The 20,048-nt window shown below is 35.9% G+C and overlaps 1 protein-coding gene across 1 annotated transcript in view; it reads left to right on the top strand.

Moving 5' to 3' along the window:
* The window catches only part of ZNF385D (zinc finger protein 385D), a gene marked incomplete at both ends in the record, with an annotated part of 414,505 nt that overhangs the window by 312,295 nt on the left and 82,162 nt on the right, over window positions 1–20,048 (top strand). The window contains one exon of the mRNA XM_082298863.1: window positions 11,474–11,584. Coding sequence (XP_082154989.1) covers window positions 11,474–11,584 — 111 coding nt within the window. The remainder of the gene's footprint in view (window positions 1–11,473; window positions 11,585–20,048) is intronic.

Below are 20,048 nucleotides of genomic sequence, written 5' to 3'. Positions count from 1 at the left end.
ACTCCCTGGGCTAGAGTCTTCACCTGGTCAATGGGCCTCTGGCTACCTTGTGTGTGTCAGGATCTGTATATCACCAGTGTAGTCAGAGCTGATTTGGGCACCCAGTTAGAGTTTGCTTGACTTAAAATCATATAAAGATCAAAATCAACATGAAGCAACTTTAAACAATCAGAGAATTCAAGAAAATGTGTGAACTAGTCCAGACCAATACACTCTGCCATAACAGTAAAGAAGTGAATGTGTTCCACTGTGTGATATTGTCCTTTCACAAAAGCAAAAGTAACCAAAGTTGTGACAGAAAACAAAGGCTCTTATTAACTCTACATTTTCGTCTTTTTAGACATACTAATATTTATTTATGACAGTAGACTCTTGGAAGGAGAGGATTGCCATTTTAAGCCTGTTTTAAGGTATCTTGAACTCACAGACTCATAGATATTTCTGTATGCACTCTGTAAAAACAGGTTTCTTTCATTCCTTTGTTTCATTTAGTTCTGGTTTGATCTACAAAAAGCTCAGAAGTCAGGATCAGACTGGTACTTCCCTATTAATACCTTTTTTTAAATTTTAATTTTGATATGTCACTCAGATAAGACTTCAAAGATGAAATTGCATGGAAAAGTACACTGTTAATGTTTCATCTTTCTCCAAATGATATAAAAACATGCTGAGAATTATATAATGCGTCACATTTCAGAGATGGGTAGGAAGGGATTAAAGCACTTCAAGTAGTGAATGAGCCATAACTATATTCTCCACAGCTGTTCAGTGCACTCAGGATTGCACTAATGATTTAGTCACTAAGACTGACAGGAGAGTTGGAATGAATCTCAGTGGTAATCTGTAGAGAATTACTGGAAAAGTGCAGTCACAATGTGGGTACCCAGTGAAGGTATAAGTGTGTTCTTTTCATCAAAATGGAATATAGTCCTGTTTTTTTACCATGAAGAAAATGAGACATTTCAACTGGTAGGCAGTTGGGTTAGAAATGTAATAATCTCCATTTGTTTTGAATTATTTCTTTTCTGTCTTTTCTTGCTTTCTGCTTCATAGAGTCTGAAGAAGAAATCAGGTTTATCTTAATTTTTCGGTAGAAATACCTTATTAAAATGCAAATCACCTTTGACCACCTATTTCCCTCACCTTCTTGGCATCTTGCTCAGCTTATTACCAAATTCTAATGTTGTTTATGCATACATAGTTACTAAGAAGAACAAGGTTTGTTTACATTATTATGTAAGCTCTTAAACTGTATCAAGAAATTGTACCTTTTTTTTCCATTTTCTAATTTCATATTCCTCTCTCTCTCTTATGGAAGTGAGTATCCTGAACAGTCAGTCTTACCCTGGTTAAAAAAATCAGGGAGGTTTTAGAGCTAATCATGTTAGGGCAGGTTCATGACTTCTCCTGTGGTCCATAATCCGTGATCTGAGCAAAGTTAGTGTTATTTGCATGCAAGGAGATATAATGCTCTTAAGTGATCTGTATGAGGGCCATGAATTTAGACATGCACTTAATTTACCCTCATACTTAACCATTACCTGTTGTGAGGGTATATTCAGCTGCAAGTGCAAACTACAGCCCTCCAGTTTCCATATGTGAAGAGTGTGAGGAGCATTAATTTTCTGTATTCGAGTGCTGCTGGTGCAATTAATTTAAATGAAATTGTCTTGAATCTCCAGATGTGAGGCACAATGTTGGTCACATGGTTTTATATCCGGGAATTTTCATAAAAAGGAGAGTAGAACTCCCTTCCAAGAGAAGGAAGTGAGGGGGGAAAAAAAAAGAGCACCCATAGTCAAATAATTATACCAGCAAGTATCTCTGCTTTCACCTGAAGTGAAGTACTTGTACCAGGTTTTGAAGAAAGACAGACATGTATTAAAAGCCGAGAGAAAAATGCAGTAATTTTCTAATTACTCTGTTGTAAGAGGTTGTCAGAATTATAGCGGCTAAACAAGCAGAGCAGCTTTGTAAAATGTTTCAATTGAAATGTTGAAGTGTTTTACACTGAAACAATTATAAAATTAGAATCTGGAAAATATCTTTCTCTCCAGCATTGAACTTCTATATTTTAGCCTTTGCTTCCTGAAAATATTTTCTCATTCATGTATTACCCACCAGAACCTGGGGTAAAATTATTCTGTTCCCATAACAATTTTTTCCTTTCATGATGAAATATATGCATTAAATTATTTGTTAGGGTCCCTTTTATTTTGTTATTTCTGATTCGACAAGTATGGCTTAAGAGTTGTAACTTTTCCCGGTGTTAACTCTTAACACACTAATATTTTGATATGTGTTGAAATGCTATAAAATTATAGATTTGACAGAGTATTTTAATAATGTCTGAATCATCCTATGATTTTTTTAAAGTTAAGAATAGATATCTTTAAAAATTACAGTTATACTCTACACCTTAGTTCTTAACGATTTCTTTGGAGTCACCAGAATAAAAATGGTAAATAAGAAGAATTCTTTAAGTAGGCTAAAAAAGCATGGCATGAACAGGAACTTTGCATTGCAGAATTGTTTTCTCAGTCCTTTAGCAAACACATACACAGTCACTTCTCTGAAAAACATGTAGTAGTTTTCAGAGACCACTTTGCACTCTGGTACTTGTAAGCAATTCACTTGTTAGAGTGAATCAAGTGCCTCTCTGCCAGTTCTCTGTCTGGCACACATCCTGCTGTTGTGATTAGAAAGATTCACTATTATTAAATACCAATTATAACACTTGGTACAGTTTTCTGAGATACATTCACATATGAATGATGCTATTGGCAATTTGTTGTGCAACCCTCATTAGGCCTTGCCAACCTTTTGTTCCAAACCCTCGAGCACAAAACATGAAAATGCCCTTAACTTTTTTAATGTGTTCTTTTTCTCATGAACTCATTTTTGCTTTGTTCTTGGTTGAATCTCAGAAAACAAATGGTGTTTGTGAACCTCAGGTTTTTATCTTTATTGGTATCTTTAGAGATATCTTTAGGGAGGGTAAAACATTTATCTCTTTTTGTTTTAAGTAATTGTTTTGGGTTTAATCATAGTTTTACCATCTGCCACTGCTTACTTAAGTGAGTAGATAAAAGAAGCAATCCACCCCTTCTTTCCACACCACTTTCATAATGCCTACTAGAAGTGGAATGAGTAATCTCTCACTTTCAAGGTGATCTGTTTCATGTTGGTCTGTTTTTGTGCTGCAATTGTTGTATTAAGCATTGTCCGCTAGATAATTGAGCAGTATGATAAACATGCCACATTTGGTTGCCTTTCATCTTCTCTCCTTTGGGAGAATCTTTTAGGTCTGGTAGAATTTTCCTTTGGATAAGCACTGAGAATCAATCATGGTTTTGTAATTGAGAAGATTGTTATCCATAGTATTTTTGCTCTGTTTGATGCATAAACCAGAAAGCATATTTTGAATTAGATAGGACTAAAGTAAGGGCCATCCCATTTTAGAAAACCCGTTGAATACCACTCTAGAGAGTGGTTCTGAGAGATGTTAGGCAAGTCACTTAATTCCAGCATTTCTCAGGCAACTTTATGGATTATAAGTCCAACTTGCAATTGTAAAGCTGTGTTAAGTCTGTGTACCCTCCTCACAGATGAATCTGAAATCAGAAAATGTGTGGGGAACATAGGAAAGGCAATAGAATAGTAAGAACTATCAGGTATATTAAGTTGAGTAACCGGAACTGGTGTACAATTTCTGTAATTTATTTCTGAGAAAATACCATCTCTTATCTAAAAAAGAGATTTTCAAAATAAGTTAATTGTACTTGTGAACTATTCACATCCTGTGCCAGTGAAGACTGTAGGACAGCCAGTGAATAGGCTGATAATTCCCACTGGGAGTGAGGTTTCAGCTTTATATAGTCAATGAGGTTTAGGGTTATTCATTGAACCTCTTGGACAAAACACAACCCTGAGCAGTCGCTCATTAGGTGAACATTGTCCATCTTCTGAGCAGAACAAAGCCAAAACCTTCTTGGGAAAATACGTGAACATATTTCAAAAACATAAATTCATAACAGTGTCAAATTAAAGCTTATAGGGATTTCATGTTTTTAAGGGCTGGATCTGCAACCTTAATGTTCTTTTAGCACTTTGTGTTTCTGTATTTAGCACATATACACAGATTTGTTCCAGTTTGACAGTCCTTCACATGTTGTTTAGTGTGTTTGATTAGCATAATCACTGTGTGATTATTTCTCACTAGCCTTAGCATATGCAAATTCTTGTCTTTTGACTGACAACCATTATTAGACAATCAGAGTATAAGGATTTGCATAATCTCTCTGTGGTTACAGTATTTGTGTGCAATACCACTGTGAATGCAAATCCTTTTGCTCTCACTGGTTTCTGTATATTCAAGCAGCTTGCCAGAAATACTGCTGCTGCTTCAGCATCTGATTTCTAAGTGGAAAAATCTACAAGAAGAAAAGTAACAAAAAGAAAGGAAGAAATACTAGAGTCACATCAGAAAGGTAAATAGACAACTGCTACAATTAAATAGCTCCATTAGGATAAAAAAAAGGAAAGACAGAAACACTCTTAGAGGATTTCAACGAAAGAATAAAAAGTTTACTTTGATAATCCTTTCTGAAGTAGAATTTGATTTACTGGTTGCATTGCTTGGGAAGTGACAGTAATTTTCTTTCTGACAGATACCACTTTTTTTTAAAAAAATTAATGATTCTGTAAATATTGCACATTGTTGTAGTTGGTGCATATCTTTTATATTAATTATGTTATATTTAACAAGGATGAGCAATATTTCTGTTTATGTACATGGAAAGCATCAGGTTAGTTCTGCCCTTTTTCATTGATAAGAGCAGAAATGGTAGACACTGAGAAAAGATGTGCAGTGTGGAGTTCAACTCTCTGCATAATTATTCACCATAATTTTTAGGGCAATACTGAATAAATTAGCTGTAAAAGGATAAACCATGCATGGCAGCACATCTAGAACATGTATTTTAACTGTTTGACATCATATTGTTTTATTTGTATGTGAAACCAAAATATTGTTGAACATCCATTTTTTTGTGTGTGTTTAATTATGCTTACTAAGCTCTTCCCATCATTCCTTTTGAATTGTGTTCTTAGTTAGTTTATAAGATTCTTATTCACAGATTAATGTGATTTTGGAAGAAAACAGCCCTGGAGTGCCAACTTTAACAATGGGACTTGGTTCTTATGGAAATGCAGAATGCCAAATATACTTAGGATCAAATCACTGAGCTGTTGTTGAACTGCTCTGTTTCTGACCTGGTCACCAGGACATTAAGAATGTGTCAGGTAGATTGTAAGTTATAGGTCTGACACTTCTGGAAAGCCTTATGTTCTGCACAAATATTTTTTTTTAAACATGCATAGTTAATAAATACTTTTATGAGTGTTGAGATTGCTGTGCACACACAGAAATGAACTGCAGTGTGTGACTCCCGGTAGTTCATGTTTTTGCTGGAAATTTTAGACCATTTTGCACATGTTTTGTACATCTTGAAAATGCAACTGCAGTAGATGCCGAGTATCTCTTGGAGAGGATGTAGCTCCCACAGAGCTGAACATTGCCCATGACACGGGCAGTCTATACAGCCAATGTAAGTCTGAAAGTCCGGGAGTTCTCCAAAATATCTAAACTTCTACATAAGTAATAATATAACAATGTAGTGTATCTAATAGAATATTGCTGCATCTCTACAACTGACCACAATGATTGCAGGGGAAATGTCTGTGAATTCTTGATGCCGCTGAGATCACAGAGGAGCTGCTCAGTTTTCAATTCAAAATAGTTAAATTATGCTGTGAGAAAATTTCTGGCTCTAAGAGTCCCTTAGCTATAAATGAGAGTGACTTTACACAATCGAGGAGTTTTCCTATAGCTTAACCTTTCTGTGTTTCTATAAGTATGGCACAATAATAATCGAGCAGGCAGCTTTATGTTTGAACTGGTTGGTGTTAAAATTGCATCTATTGTGCAGTTCTAAAAATGGATCAGGTTGACCAATAAGTATAATGTAGAGGACATGATATTTTGTGATTTTTGCTTGGTAATGACAAAGATTGATTAGGATTTAAACTGTTTCCAATGCTCTTACTACTTTTGCTATTAGCTGGAAAATAAGAGAATGAATGAAAGGAGCCTGCACTGAGTTATCTTTATTTCTTATCAATGTTACAACCCTAACACAATGCAATGTTACAATGAAAATAACATTAAAGGAGTTATATTGTGAGTAATCATATATCATTATTATAATTATATGTATAATTATATACATATTCTGAGTATGTTTTCTTGCCATTGGTCTGAATTTCTACAAACATATTTATTAGTAAGTACAAAATGAGGCCAAATAAGCACATTGTAATATTATTATCAAATATGTTAGCATCTGGATTTTAAGAAGTTCTGGGAGGTGGTGATACCTATGTCTCTAAATTAACTTAGCTGTTCAGGTAATGGAAGTCAGTCTTTTGGTAGGTAATTTTTTTTTTTAATTACTTCTGAAATGGTCTACGGCAATTTTTTTCTGAGAGCTTCCATGACCTGACATGTTTTCCTGCTCGCCTAGTAATAGATCATAATGATCTGAGTCAATCTTTTTCTGCTAATTTCTTTGGTATTGAGATAAAAATACTTTCTTACTTATTTGATTGCTTTAGGCCTACCATATGCTCTGAACAGGCTCTAGGCATCCACATCATCTTCATCCTTCGAACTGGATGCTTTTATCTATAGACATTAGCAGATTTCAATTAATTTACTGCAAACCTTAAGCATGTGAAATGCTCATATCATGCCTTTTGGTTTTAATACACAATTAAAAAGTAAGTCCCTTTGTTTTATATCCTTCTGTGATTTGACTTTTGTGGGTCAAACTTGCATGCTTTCCTTTCTTCTTGCTTTGTTGTTGTTTTTTACTTAGGCATATTCTTAATCCTCTGGGATAAGAAGTTGCAGAAAAGCAACTGATAAAAATTCTATATATTAAAAATTTCTTGAAATTCAGGAAGACCTATGTGTTTGAATTTCATCTTCAGCATAAAACAATTCTTCACACACACACACACACACACAGAGACAAAAGAAAACACTTAGAAAGTATTTGTGGAAAAATATGTAAGATTTACCTTTCCAAAGGATCAGATTTCTCTGTATGTAAAATACCCCATGCCAGGTTCTGCATTACGCAGATATTTAATGAAAATTTAATGAGATGATGACTTGGCTACAGAAAGCCTTCAAGGATAACAGCTATGAAAAGTGTCCCAGGCAGGTAGGATAGCAAGGGATCTCCTGGGTCAACTTCTTGGTGATTTCGTGGTAACTGTTTCCTCCAGAAAAGTTCATGCAGTAGCCACTCCTTTCATCTGCAGTCCACAAAATAAAGAGCATTTTCATGCTCTATAGTGAGCACAATAACAAGGAATACATCTAATATCGTAGGTCTGACAAGACTGAATTTAACACAAGCAAAACCAAATTATAGTGAAAGGGTCAAAACTAAGAAAACTGAGTAAGGGGCCAAGTTCTATCATGCCTTTGGTTTAAGCCTGGATTTTCCTGAAGTAAGGTATGCTTCTGAAGATTCTGGGAAGGGAGTACAGTATTTGATCAAAGAGCGTGAATCATATCATCTTGCCACAAATTTCAGCTTGAATAATTAAGACACAGATGATGTAATTGGTGTGCACGTATCGAAATAAAAAAATGAATTAACTTTTATATTTGTCTTCATTGCCCAACCTAATAGTCATCTTGTGGTTTGCAGTAAACCTTGAGCGCTGTGCTATCCTTAGACTGACCACATGGAGAAGCGTAACATATAGATAATGCCTGGTGCTGGAGAGTAGAGAGGCAAAAGGTGATGGACAAGTGGAACACAGTGCAGCTCTCAGAGCAAACTCTTTGTGCTTTAACTTACAGTGCAAATATATTGTCAAGAGGAAGTAAAGAGACATCTTGCCAGCCTTGGTCTTCTGCACAGCTTTGACAGCTGGATGATAATCTTTCATGTGAATTGCAAACTTCTCTGTCCTTCACTTTAAATGAGAGTAAATTAAATTACTTTCATCTAATAAATAAAATCCAGAAATTGTAAAATAGCACTAGTAATAAGTAAAAAGCAGATTTTATCAAAGTTATCATGATAACTTTTATTTTGAAAGTGCATACAACTTACATAAGTTGAAATAAAATTTATATGTGTAATTAGTAATGTTCAGTAAGCCTAGATGTGCTTGAAGATGCTTTAAAGTATTTCACCACTTCCTGATTATCTCAGCTATATGATATTATTTCCCTCTTTATACTTCCCTGCAATTCTTGCTCTCTGTTTTCTACAGTCAGCTGGTTCTATTCCTCTGACTCTCAGCAGGCCTCCCCTCTGTCTTCCAGTATCTGTGAGAACTGAGTCCTTACCATGCTGCACCTAAGTATCCTGTTGCCTCTCAGATTTCCTGCATAAAACTTGTGGAGGGTTATCTGGTGCTTTTGGATGTTTATTTGGATTTCATGTATTCGTGATGTTTCCCAAATGAAATCTCCAGGGAAAAATAATAATGTTTAATACCCCTCAAGCATTTTGTCCCAACTTTATTAGAATCTGGTGCTAAATTTTTAAGTTTAGCTGTGCTTTGCAGTATCAAAGAACAATTCTCCCATCCTTGGAAGTGCCCAAGACCAGGCTGGATGAGGCTTTGAGCAACCTGGTCTAGTGGAATGTGTCCCTGCCCATGGCAGGGTGTTGGAAATAAATAAGCTATAAGGTCCTTTCCAACCCAAACAATTCTATGATTCTATGATGCTCTGTACTGGCAGAGAAGAAGGGATTATTATTTTGAAGCAACTTTTCTCAATTAATCTGAAAGCCATACAGAACACTTCTTTATTTAGAGCCACAAACACAAGTAATCCTGTTCACAGTCATGCCATGTAGCTCTGTATCTAGAAGTTTACATCTTTAAAAACTCAGAGGGAAGTGCAGATGGGTTTCTGCATCAGCACATAAATAAGAGAAAATCTGTGGTCTTATTAGGAAAGAAACCCTACATTTTTCCGTGAGGCCAAAATAAAATTAAATATAACATAGAGTCAACTATTCTACACATTCGTGATCTTTTTAATTCTAAAAAATATTCTGTCTCATTCTCTATATGTAAGCATCAGTTGTCTCAGAAATCCAACCTCATTTGGAGCTAGAATACTTACTCTGAAGATGGGTAAATCCAATTTAAAAAAATATAGTCTTTCCATCTTGTGAACTATGGTAGTATCTTTCATTTAACCCTTAGAGCACTTCTTTCAAGTCATTATCTCACAATGACTTGGCTTTCTCAAGTCATTGTGAGATAATGGGCACTTGTGCAATAGTGGGAAAGACTAACATGTTAACACTGAAGGCCATTATCTCACATTATCTGACGAGTGCCATAACTTGAGAAAGTGAACAAAGAAACTCTCTAAAGCATCTCACAGCTGTGATTAATGTGAAGGCAAACAGTTACACTGGATCAAGGAATGCACAATTTCTTGTTACCATGTGCTGAATTATCCATATATCTGAACTTGAGGTTTCCCTAATTACTTTAGACCTGCAGTGGCAAAAGGAACAGAATGTTTCCAAACTTTAAACAGCACAGAATTAGCATCACTTAAGACCAGGTCATATTTTAGTGTTAAAAATAGCAAGATACAGGTCTATTGATTGATTCTTCTGGCATAAGAATTCACGTCTCAGATAGTGGAGCAGTCAAAAAAGAAGGGCTATTACTATTTATTTACTTTACTACGTAGTGGTGTTCTTTCTGGTCTATATAATAGTGTTTTTGGATTTGGGGCTTTTTCAAGATCATGTTACTCAGTAAAATGAGTGCTCCTAGGGCATGGTTTGATCACTGCAGAAAGTCTTACACAACATGCTGTCGTGTTTCGGAGCTTGATATACTCTGCCCTTAGTCATTGGTGTTATTTTGGGGTTATGTTACAGTGGCATCCCTAGTTTCTCGGTGGGTTTGGTGTTCTTTTGTGCAGATCCTTACACAAATGTGTGAGGTGTTTCACATCAAATTGAAGAAGATGTTCAAACTGGGAATTTTTCCAGTCTGTTCTACCATTCTATAAAGCTCTGCTGTTTTCCTTGGGTTGTTTTTTTTTTGGTTTTTTTTTTTTTTGGGGGGGGGGAGGTTGTGTGTGTGTGTTTAATTTTTAAATTTTTTTTTAACACATCTGATTTTGTTTTCAACAGGAATTAATTTAAAGACCTTTTTCACATCTGACACTGAACAGCTGTCAGGTGATACAAAAATTCTGTAGTGATCTGTTCTGGATTCACTGCAATAGAGGCCATGACTGTCTACCATTACAGATTTCATGAATAACTGATTACTCTAAGGAAAAGCTCTGATTCTTTATTTATCAAATAACCCTTTGCCAACAGACTAGAAAATAGTGAATCATGGAGACATGGGCATGGAAAGAGATGGGTTTTTTTTCACGACATACACAGATTATGCTCTGTGGATACTGGTTATCAGAATTAGTCAAAATATGTGGTTTTTTACAATTTAAAGATAAAAAATATCAGTGGCTTAACCAAGTGGTTGCAAAGCTATTACCAGATTTTTAAAGTAGCTGTCAAATGTTTTTTGTGAAAAAGAAATAAGAATCATTTGTTCCAATGAATTTTGGGAACGTGATTTCAATCCCCCAAGTAAAAAAAACCCTTGAGTAGTTTTTCTGAAATTCTCTGCCAAAATGGTAATTTTTTTTATAGGGACCCTGACTTACAGGCACTATCAGATCAGTATTCTGGTAGAAGTCAGCTCAGAATAAACCCTTTCATAAAAGTCCAAATTCATCCTTAAAGCAGAGTTTTTTCAAAATAGTTTCCTCCAAATGACTGTGAAAATAATCTCTGGAGGATTTGTATCTTTCATAAGTTGTGTAGATGTTGTTTCAGGGAAGAGATTCATTTATTGGTTCATGGGATATTATATTATTTTTATAACACTGAGCTATTGTGTGCTATTCTGGAATTATTTGTACATAATATTCTTTCACATTTTCATTAATACTTTTCTTAGTAATTTTATTTAAAATATTCTTGTTTTATTTATCGAGCTATCTTTTCTCTGATATAAAAATCACAAATTGGTGTTTGCATAGGTAAACTTGTTCAACATTTACAGCTTTTACCTTTCTTCAGTAAAGGGATATTGGTGCATATAAAATTGAACTAAAGATGTATTTCAATAGTATCTAATGACACTTTTCTTTGTTCCTTTCTGCATAAGCTCTTTGTTTAACTGCATGAAGAAGAAATATTCATTTTCAAAGAAAAATAGTAGTTTTCTGTAGATCATGGTATAGCATGATGCAGAATCTGTTTAGAGATTGTAGATAATATAGCACACAGTGGAACAGCAAAAGCTTTTTATTTTTCTTCTTCTCTCTTCACAGATGGACCCAATTCAAAAAGCTGTAATAAATCATACATTTGGAGTTCCTCTTCCTCATCGAAGAAAGCAAATCATATCATGCAACATTTGCCAGCTGAGATTCAATTCTGATGTAAGTCGATCATTTTGTATCAGATTAGAAATATGTACTTATCTTCTAGGATGTGCCATAATTTTCATAAATTGAACCTAAATGAAACGTTGTGATTTCAGTTTGTCTCTCAGCAGATGAAAAGGCTGTAAGATGTTTCAAATAAACACAATGGTTTGGTAGTGTTTATACACCCAGCCAGATTTTCCCTGCCAATATATCACTGTAAGCTCATCACCTTCAGTTGTGCTGCACTGAGTGTAAATAGGAAAAATTGACAGATCCATTACTGCTAATAAGGCTGGTATATCTGCTGGATCCTAATTTTTCTACCAGTCTTGGATACGTTTACCTTCAGTTGGCTCCTACCTTGCATCCTGTCATTCCTCCAGCAATGAAACAGAGCAAGCTGAACTGGAGATGGTCTCTAATACACCGAGGAAACCTGTCTCCCATAATTACCCAAGGAAGCTGTGCTGTGGTGCTCCTTGCCAAGTAATACCTGTTGTGTCACAGAAAAGCCTCTTAGGTTTTAACTCTTCTGTTTCCTTCTCGGAATCACTGTGTATGCAGACAAAACCTGAAACACTACAATATATTTTCTTCTGCTATTCTAGTCTCTTCAGGAAGTTTCTTCACATGGGCATTGCTAGTGGAAACTAATCTTCCCTGTCTTTATTGCACTACTTAATTTAAATATGGGAGTTACTTCTGTCAGAATAAAAATTATTTGAATTTAGAGAGAGGTCAAACCAAAAAGTGTCCACAAGCTTCCTTCCTAATTTTAGTCATAGGAAGAAGTGAAATAATTCTTGTGTGCTCCTGCTTCTTTACAGGCCACTATTTATATACATTTTGTACTATTGTTAATTTATTGATTAGTTATCAAAGCCATGAGTTTGTCAAAAACTTAAATTGAACCTTGATGCCTATTTTTAGGGATTTCCCACCTGGGAGTGAAAACAATGTAGTTCTTTTCATTCCCCTCAGCTTTTTAGCCCTTGGAAATAATTTTTAAAATATCTCAGTCACAATTTCCGGACCAGTCAGCATCACATAGTTAATTTTACTGATGACTCCAGGTTATTTAGTTCATTTACTGAATGGATGGACACCTTCTCTTCTAACACTGACGTAATTCTCGGAGTGGTACAAGGAAGAGTAATACACTCTGGAATTGTCATGTCCCTCACAGATAAAAATAGATGAGTCGAATTAGGTTCTTCCATTTAGATGGAAGATGCCAAAATTAGGACTGTGGATACTGAGTCATTCATGAGGAGAGGATGATGGAGACTTCTGGGCCACAGTGGATCTTACCAACTAAACAGCCCAATTTATCACTCAAAATTTTCAGCTTTTTCAGGTTTGTCTTAGGAAAAAGCATGTCACGCTGAACCAGACATAGTGTATAGCTGAAAGAGGTATCAGATACTTCAGTGTTACATACCAGAGTGAAACACCCCCTTTCAAAGAGGATACACTATTTGTTTGCCTGCAAAAAGATCCAGAAAAAGACAAGATGAGCACATCAGTAAAGTTACTTAGTCATTAGCAGTTACACAACTTGGATTGACATGTGGAGTGGAAAATTTTCCAGCTGAGAGAATCTAGGCATTTTCCAGAATAAAATGTTTGAAGTAAAAATCCCTCTGCACAGAAACAAACAAGGCATCAGTGGACACTGATACTTTTTACTCAGAGGACTACTCTGCTGCCATACAGCTCTTTTTCTGCTGTTCTTAGAAAAGGTTCTGAAGAGAGAGGGAAGGAGCAGAGGCCATTTTCTGAGTCACCTACAGTGTCCAAAAAACGGGTTTCAGAAGGAATCTATTAATTTAAGCTGTTCACAGAAAACTCTTGGAAGACTAGCTGATATTTATCACACCTTCAGGTGTTAGAGGCTTGAACTCAAATAGCCAATACTGTTCAGAAGGTTGTTTAATGCTTCCCTCTCTCTAATAGATCAATATTATCTCTATGGAATGGGGAGACCTTCTTGATGAGTATGTTTCACTTTCCATTTTTAATATTCACCTAAGTTTTAAAGCAACCACGGTGTTGATTTATGGAGAGATTACGATCCAAAATCCACCCATTGATTAACCTGGAATGATATCTCTCCCCCTTTTCACTACCACACCGAGGCAATTTGTGGATATCTTTATGATGGTCTCTTCTCATTCCAGTGCTTATAGTTATTACTGCTGGAAATCACAAAGTGCTCTGCTGAGGTTTTCAAGAAATAATTTGTAGTCAGAATTCCACTGCAGTTTAGGAGTGTTTTTCTGCAACGTGAAGGGAATGGGCAGAGCTATTTCCTCCATTGCTTAGGTAATTTTGAGATGTCCACCCATGTTTGAAGCAAAAATGTGCTAAACTAAAGATTTAATATTGGGATTCAAAGAAAAGACTGCTTTGAAGAAAAAAGAGCTGTTAGCTATCATTTTTTGATACCTCTACTACGAATGGCAAGCACACACATTGTAATTCTTTCTCCTATTATCATGAAAAAGTTTTCATTTACCCAATATTCCTACCTTTCATTTTCATCATGTTTTGTTGAACACGATTTAAATCCATAGCAACAATAAATAACTTTTCTGTCTAGGAACCTTGGCTTTGTGTCTGTTCTACCAATATGTCTCTAGTTTTAGATGTGGGAGATAGGTTTTATCAGAGAGTAATGAATAGAAATTCCATTTGCCTGCTACACAATATTATGAAAATGTTTACAATAAAACTGGTCTGTGGTATTTTTCTTTTTTTGCATAGAATACACAATTTTCTCCCTTTCAATACAGATTTCTTTAAGAGCAGCAGAGCTTTTTTTTTCTGGTTGCATGGTATCAAAATTCCATTTCAAAAAAAACGAGAAAAGGCAGTACAATAGTCTAAAATCATTTAGCTTCTTTGTAAAGGAGTTATCTATACATCTTCATGACAGCTGTGTGTTCAGTATTTCTTTTTAAAATAAATCTCATACAAGGTAAGGGAGGAATGTGCAAATAACCAAAGCCTTTCCATGCTGAGAAAAAACATTAGAACAGCAGAGGTAGGTTTTGTGGAGTCCATTCCAATAATTTTTTTTTTTTTTTTTTAAATTCAGACAAATCTAGATATATCATTTACACTCACATTGTGCATTCAGTCAAATTCAGTGAAAAGTTTAAATATATGCTTAGCTGCAAGTGCTTATGTTGCCACTTAGATGTTTGCAGCTGCTGAGAGCTATTGCAGCAGTAAATGCATTCTTCGTAGCAAACATTAAATATCTGCTAAAAGTATCTGTAAATGAAGTCCAGCTGACCTCAGTAGGATAACTCAGGTGCCTATAGGTAGCTGTAGGAGTAAATTTTCTGCTTATGGCCTGGGAAAAAAGGAAAAAAACCACTTACTGATTTTTCCTGCCTTGAGTGTTTGATCTTCCTTTGCCCACATTTCTGATTTTATTATTTGATGAAGTTATTTAGTTATCAGTATCTGTCAACAAGGTCAGTTTTTGCAAAGGGATTAGCTTTTTCTTCCCTCTCATTTAATGAGATGGCTGAGTGATGACCTAGTTTGCCTTTAAAGAAAGGTTGGGCAGCATTCTGATGTGTTCACAGGACTTGAATTCCATTATGACACACTTAAAAAATATTTCCAATTATATGAGCCAGAAATTATTGTTTGATTTAAATAGCAACAGTAGTAATATTTCCCTGCAAATCAGGGGTGCTCATCAGTCCTCATTTGTTGGATTTTTACCTCATTTTTAGCCATCTCTATGAAACAAAGGTATCACTGAATTGATATATTGTTCCACTGTATGAATTTGTCAGGATTCAAAAGGTGCTCTTCCACTAAAACAACAGTGAAGGATTTTTTTGAGGATAAGGATGCAATAAAACTCTGCAGTATTTGCCTGTAGTTCTGATTTCTGTGGGGAAAGAAGCAGGACCAGAGGACTAATATCCTATTTAGGCTATGCTTGATATCTAGAACAAAAGATTAATGTATCAACTTGTAAGAGCCTAGGGTATAATAAGGCGATAATAAACAGTCAACATGAATTTGTCAACAACAAATCACGTCAAATGAATCTAATTTTTTCCTTTGACAGGGTAATTGGCCTAATGGATAATAGGGAATAAATAGATGTGACATATTTTGGCTTTAACAAGGGTTTATACAGTCCTGTGTGACAGTCCTGTAAAGTAAGTAGGGGAATATGGTCCAGGTGAAATTAAAAGTTGGTTGCAAAACAGAATCAAGAACTGCAGTGAGAGTAGTTGCTGAGGGTTTCCTGTCAAAACAGAAGATCACAACAAGTCAGGATTTGCAAGAGTCTCTTCCATGCTTGCTGCTACTCTAATTTTTCATTAGCAGTGTGCCTGACAGAATGAAGTGCACATATGCCAATTTTGTAGTTGACATCTAGATGGAGGGTGGCAGCCTCTTGATGGAAGGTGGGAAGTTCCAAATCTCAGTCCAAAATTATCTCCAGTTGGAGAAAACAGTCTGGAATTCTGACAAGTGCAGTAAATAAAAGCATGAACTATTGTGCTTATGCTGGAAAAAGTAAATGCACAAGTACTAAAATGAGTAAATGTCGGGCTTAATGGCAAAAAAGAAATTACAGTGAATCATAATCCAAATATGATGGCTAATGCAAAAAAAAAAAAAAAAAAAAACCTCACCCAACTAATCCTATGATAATTTTTTCCCCCAAATATGACATTTATCAATAAGTATTCCACAGCAAATATTCAAGAGCAGCCCTACAGAGAAGGACTGGCTTGCTTGTGGATAGAGGCTGGACATGACCGGACAATATGTGCTTGCAGCCCAGAAAGCAAAACAAGTCTTGGTCTGCATCCAAAATAGAGTGGGCAGCAGGTCAACTCCAAGAGCTCCACTCTTTTGAGACCTGAGCTCGAGCACTGCATTCAGCACTGGGATCCTCAGCACAGGAAAGACATGGAGCTGTTGGAGCGGGTCCAGAGGGGGAACACCAAGATGATCAGTGGGCTTGAACACCTCTCCTGTGAGGAAAAGCTGAGAGAGTTGGAATTGTTCAGACTGGAGAAGGGAATGCAGTAGGGATCACTGTGGCCTCTCAGGACTTAGAAGAAAGATGGGAACAAACTTTTGGATAAGAGGTAATGGTTTTAAACCTGAAGGTCAATTTAGAGCAGGTATAAGAAATAAGTTTATTAAAATGAGGGTGATAGAACACTGGAATGGGTTTCCCAGAGAGGTAGTGGATGCCCTATCCCTGGAAATATCCAAGGTCAGGTTGGATTGACCTCTGAGCAACCTGATCTAGTTCAAGATGGCCCTGCTTCTTGCAAAGGTGCTAAACTAGATGACCTTTAAAAGGTCCCTTCCAACTCAAACTATTCTATGATTCTATGAGTTTAAATTGGCAGTGCCTCGGGTGAAGAATTATTTGTAACAGTGGTCATCACACTCCAACAAAAGCATAATTAGTTGCAGAATTTAGAACACACCCACTAGTATGACAAGACATGAAAAAAATTCTCTTAGTTAGAGAAAGCAGAAAGAACTGGATTGATGTACAGCAAAAAATATACAGGAAAATATAGTAGGTTATCCATATGTGAAAGGGGGTTAGTAAGAGTTCAGTGTCCAATTGATCTCTATGTTCCTTGGTTTTGATAGATAAGTAAATTTGGCTAATTTGTCAGATTAATTTGATTTAAAAGATTTTTTTTGTTGGACTGCTTCGTGAAACAATTTTAGCTGTAATGGTAGTGAAGTTCTGGAAGGAAACCCATAGGGACAGTTGAGGGGTGCCTGTTGGCAGAGAGTGCTCACAAATTAGGCAGCTATGTCTGAGGATGGACAAGAAATGGTGAACATAATCCCACACCTGAGAGAGGCATTATATGACATCTTGCTTGATTAATTTATAAATATTTCTCTGTGCTTTGGAAGGTATAATAGACACTTCATTCCTCATCCATGCCCAATGACTGTCATAGCTGGCCTGCGGCCTCTGCCTTGAAAAGAGAGGGGAACTTTGAAATATTGGTCCATTAAGAACCAGGAAAGGCTGGTACAGTCAAATGCTACAAGTTATTTAGCATTTTACCCTTCTGATTTGAAATCTGCTGTTTTTCAATTTCCAAAGATATGCTTAAATGGTATTTGAAGCAATCAGTACTATTTGTCTCATTCACTGTTCTGTTTGTGGCTATAGCCATGGAGTCTTATTCTTTGCATGTCTTGTTGTGCTTCCAATTATGGGTTAGATTCAGATTTACAATTAAGCTAGACATTTAGAATCCTGGTTTGGTATAAACCAAATAATTTCTGCTTGAATTGTAATACTCATCTTTTTTAACCAAAGTCACTTTTGGCAGGTATTATTAGCCACCAAGCACCTTTCTTGATTGATTGATTGATTGATAGATTATCTTTGGGCATTTTATTTTTTGTCTTGCCAAACCAATGTGCCTGTGTTATATGAATTCATCAGCCTAGTTCTTTAAGGAGATGCTTTTATGTAAATGTTTACAGATGCTCAGCATCCCCTTAAAATCAGTATTACTATATGAGGGTATAGTATTGACTGCAGCAGTTGTACCTGAACAAGAATAAAAGTTCATCCAGATTTAACTCATTCATGTATATATGTGGTTTATATATTTCTGTAGCTGTCTGTATATATTCTGCTTCTTTCTCATAGTCCACCATATTTCCTGTACTATGGAGTTAAGTGTAAGGAGAAACAAATGCTGATTCCAGTTGCAGAATTGCACATGCTGTTTATTTGAGATCAGAATGTGAGTCAAAATGGAAATATACTCAAAGGGGATATTTTTCCAGAGGTACTGGCCTATGGTATTCACTGTATAAAGTGCAAGTAATCACAGAAAGTGATTAGTGTGGTGATTTCCATGGGGTACTGGCATTTGCATCAATACAATATAGAAACTGTAAAGAATTGCTAGCAAAATATTTCATTATTTGATTTTTTGGCATTCCAATAGTCTAGTCAAATAGCACTGAATATTTTGCACTTACACTGCATACATGAATAATTTGAAAACAACCTGGTATGTACTCTGCCCAGTATGATGTTCAGTGGAGTCTGGTTTTGTAGGCTTAGCCTGCACATTTTAGAAGCATTACCTCCTCTTTCCTAGAGCATAGTTTTAAAGACTGTAGTATGAATTGCAGTCAGATCTTGTGCAGGTCTGGTCTCTCCCATACTAGAGCATTCAAGCTTTTAAAAATTATTTTTATTTTCATTTTTTTAAATATTTATTTTGAAAGAAAATAATCTTAATTTGCTTATATGTAAACTTTTTCATGTAGGAAATAAGTAACTTAATTTATAGATTATGAATTGCAGAATAATCTGGATTTAAGAGTAGTAATGAATTTTCACATAACCTCTAGTTTCTTAAAGCATTTCTAAAATGCTTAAGTAGAAAGTATAATTAATTTCCTTTTGTTGTATAAAGTACTTTTCCCATAATTTTCACTTTCTATACAGTAGTTCTATGAATCTGTACAACCTAGAAGCAGAAATTATTCATATCTGACACAGTACCTTCTTTAGCTTTGAAGTACTTTTGATGTTTGAACTCCAGAGTACTTTTGGAGCACTTTTGGTGTTGAACTGAGCCCTCTGACTGATATCTTAAGGTTGTGACTATTACTTTGCCTCTTAAGAACTTTCAGCAATCTAAATATTTTGTGTGACCCTCAGTAACTGCTGTGAGTGGTCTCGGTGTGGTGTGCAAGCTGTGGAGTTCTCTAGACAAACTCACTACACAAACTCTTGATAATCCTTGTCCTTATCTCCTGTCTTTTAATGAAAGTAACCTATTCTGTGTAGAAAATCTGTCCTGTTCCAGAATGTAGAGCAGCCTGGGCGCATCAGGCCCACTGGGACACTGCCTGAGGTCAAGAAGACGGTAGGAAAGAAGAAGGTTTTAAGTGACTGAACTTTAAGAAAGCACATTCTTAATATCAGCTGTTTTGTCAGGCTGTTGCTGGTGAGGAGAGATGGAGTGCCTTGGTGTTTCCTATGTTCAAATTACAAGACTTACACTTTCCTCTCAAAATTCACTCTCTAGTCACATTCAGCAGTGGTAGTACAAGAGAGAGTGTCTAAATGAAGCACTGGAATGGGCTCCCAAGGGAAGTAGTTGGCTCACCATCCTTCAAGGTAAAGATGGGTAGATATTGTACCTAGGGACTTGGTAATGCTGGGTTAACAGTTGGACTCGATCTTAAATGTCTTTTCTAATCTAAACTATTCCATATATCCAGGAGAAAAGAAAATCTAGTACTTTCAGCTACCTGGTCCCTGAACAAGCAGGGTTGAGGGGAAATGTCTGATGTTTATGTCAGGTGAGTATCAGAGTCACTATAGGAACATGATCCTGGAGAGATTGAAACATTCAGCTGATCATCAGGTGTTGCTGTGTAGGACATGGATTATGTAAAACTTTAACTTTTTCAT

This window comes from Coloeus monedula, assembly GCF_965178545.1.
Source record: "Coloeus monedula genome assembly, chromosome: 1".
Lineage (NCBI taxonomy): Eukaryota > Metazoa > Chordata > Aves > Passeriformes > Corvidae > Coloeus > Coloeus monedula.
The sequence above is the reverse complement of the archived record's forward strand: the minus strand, read 5'-3'. Positions and strand labels throughout refer to the sequence as shown.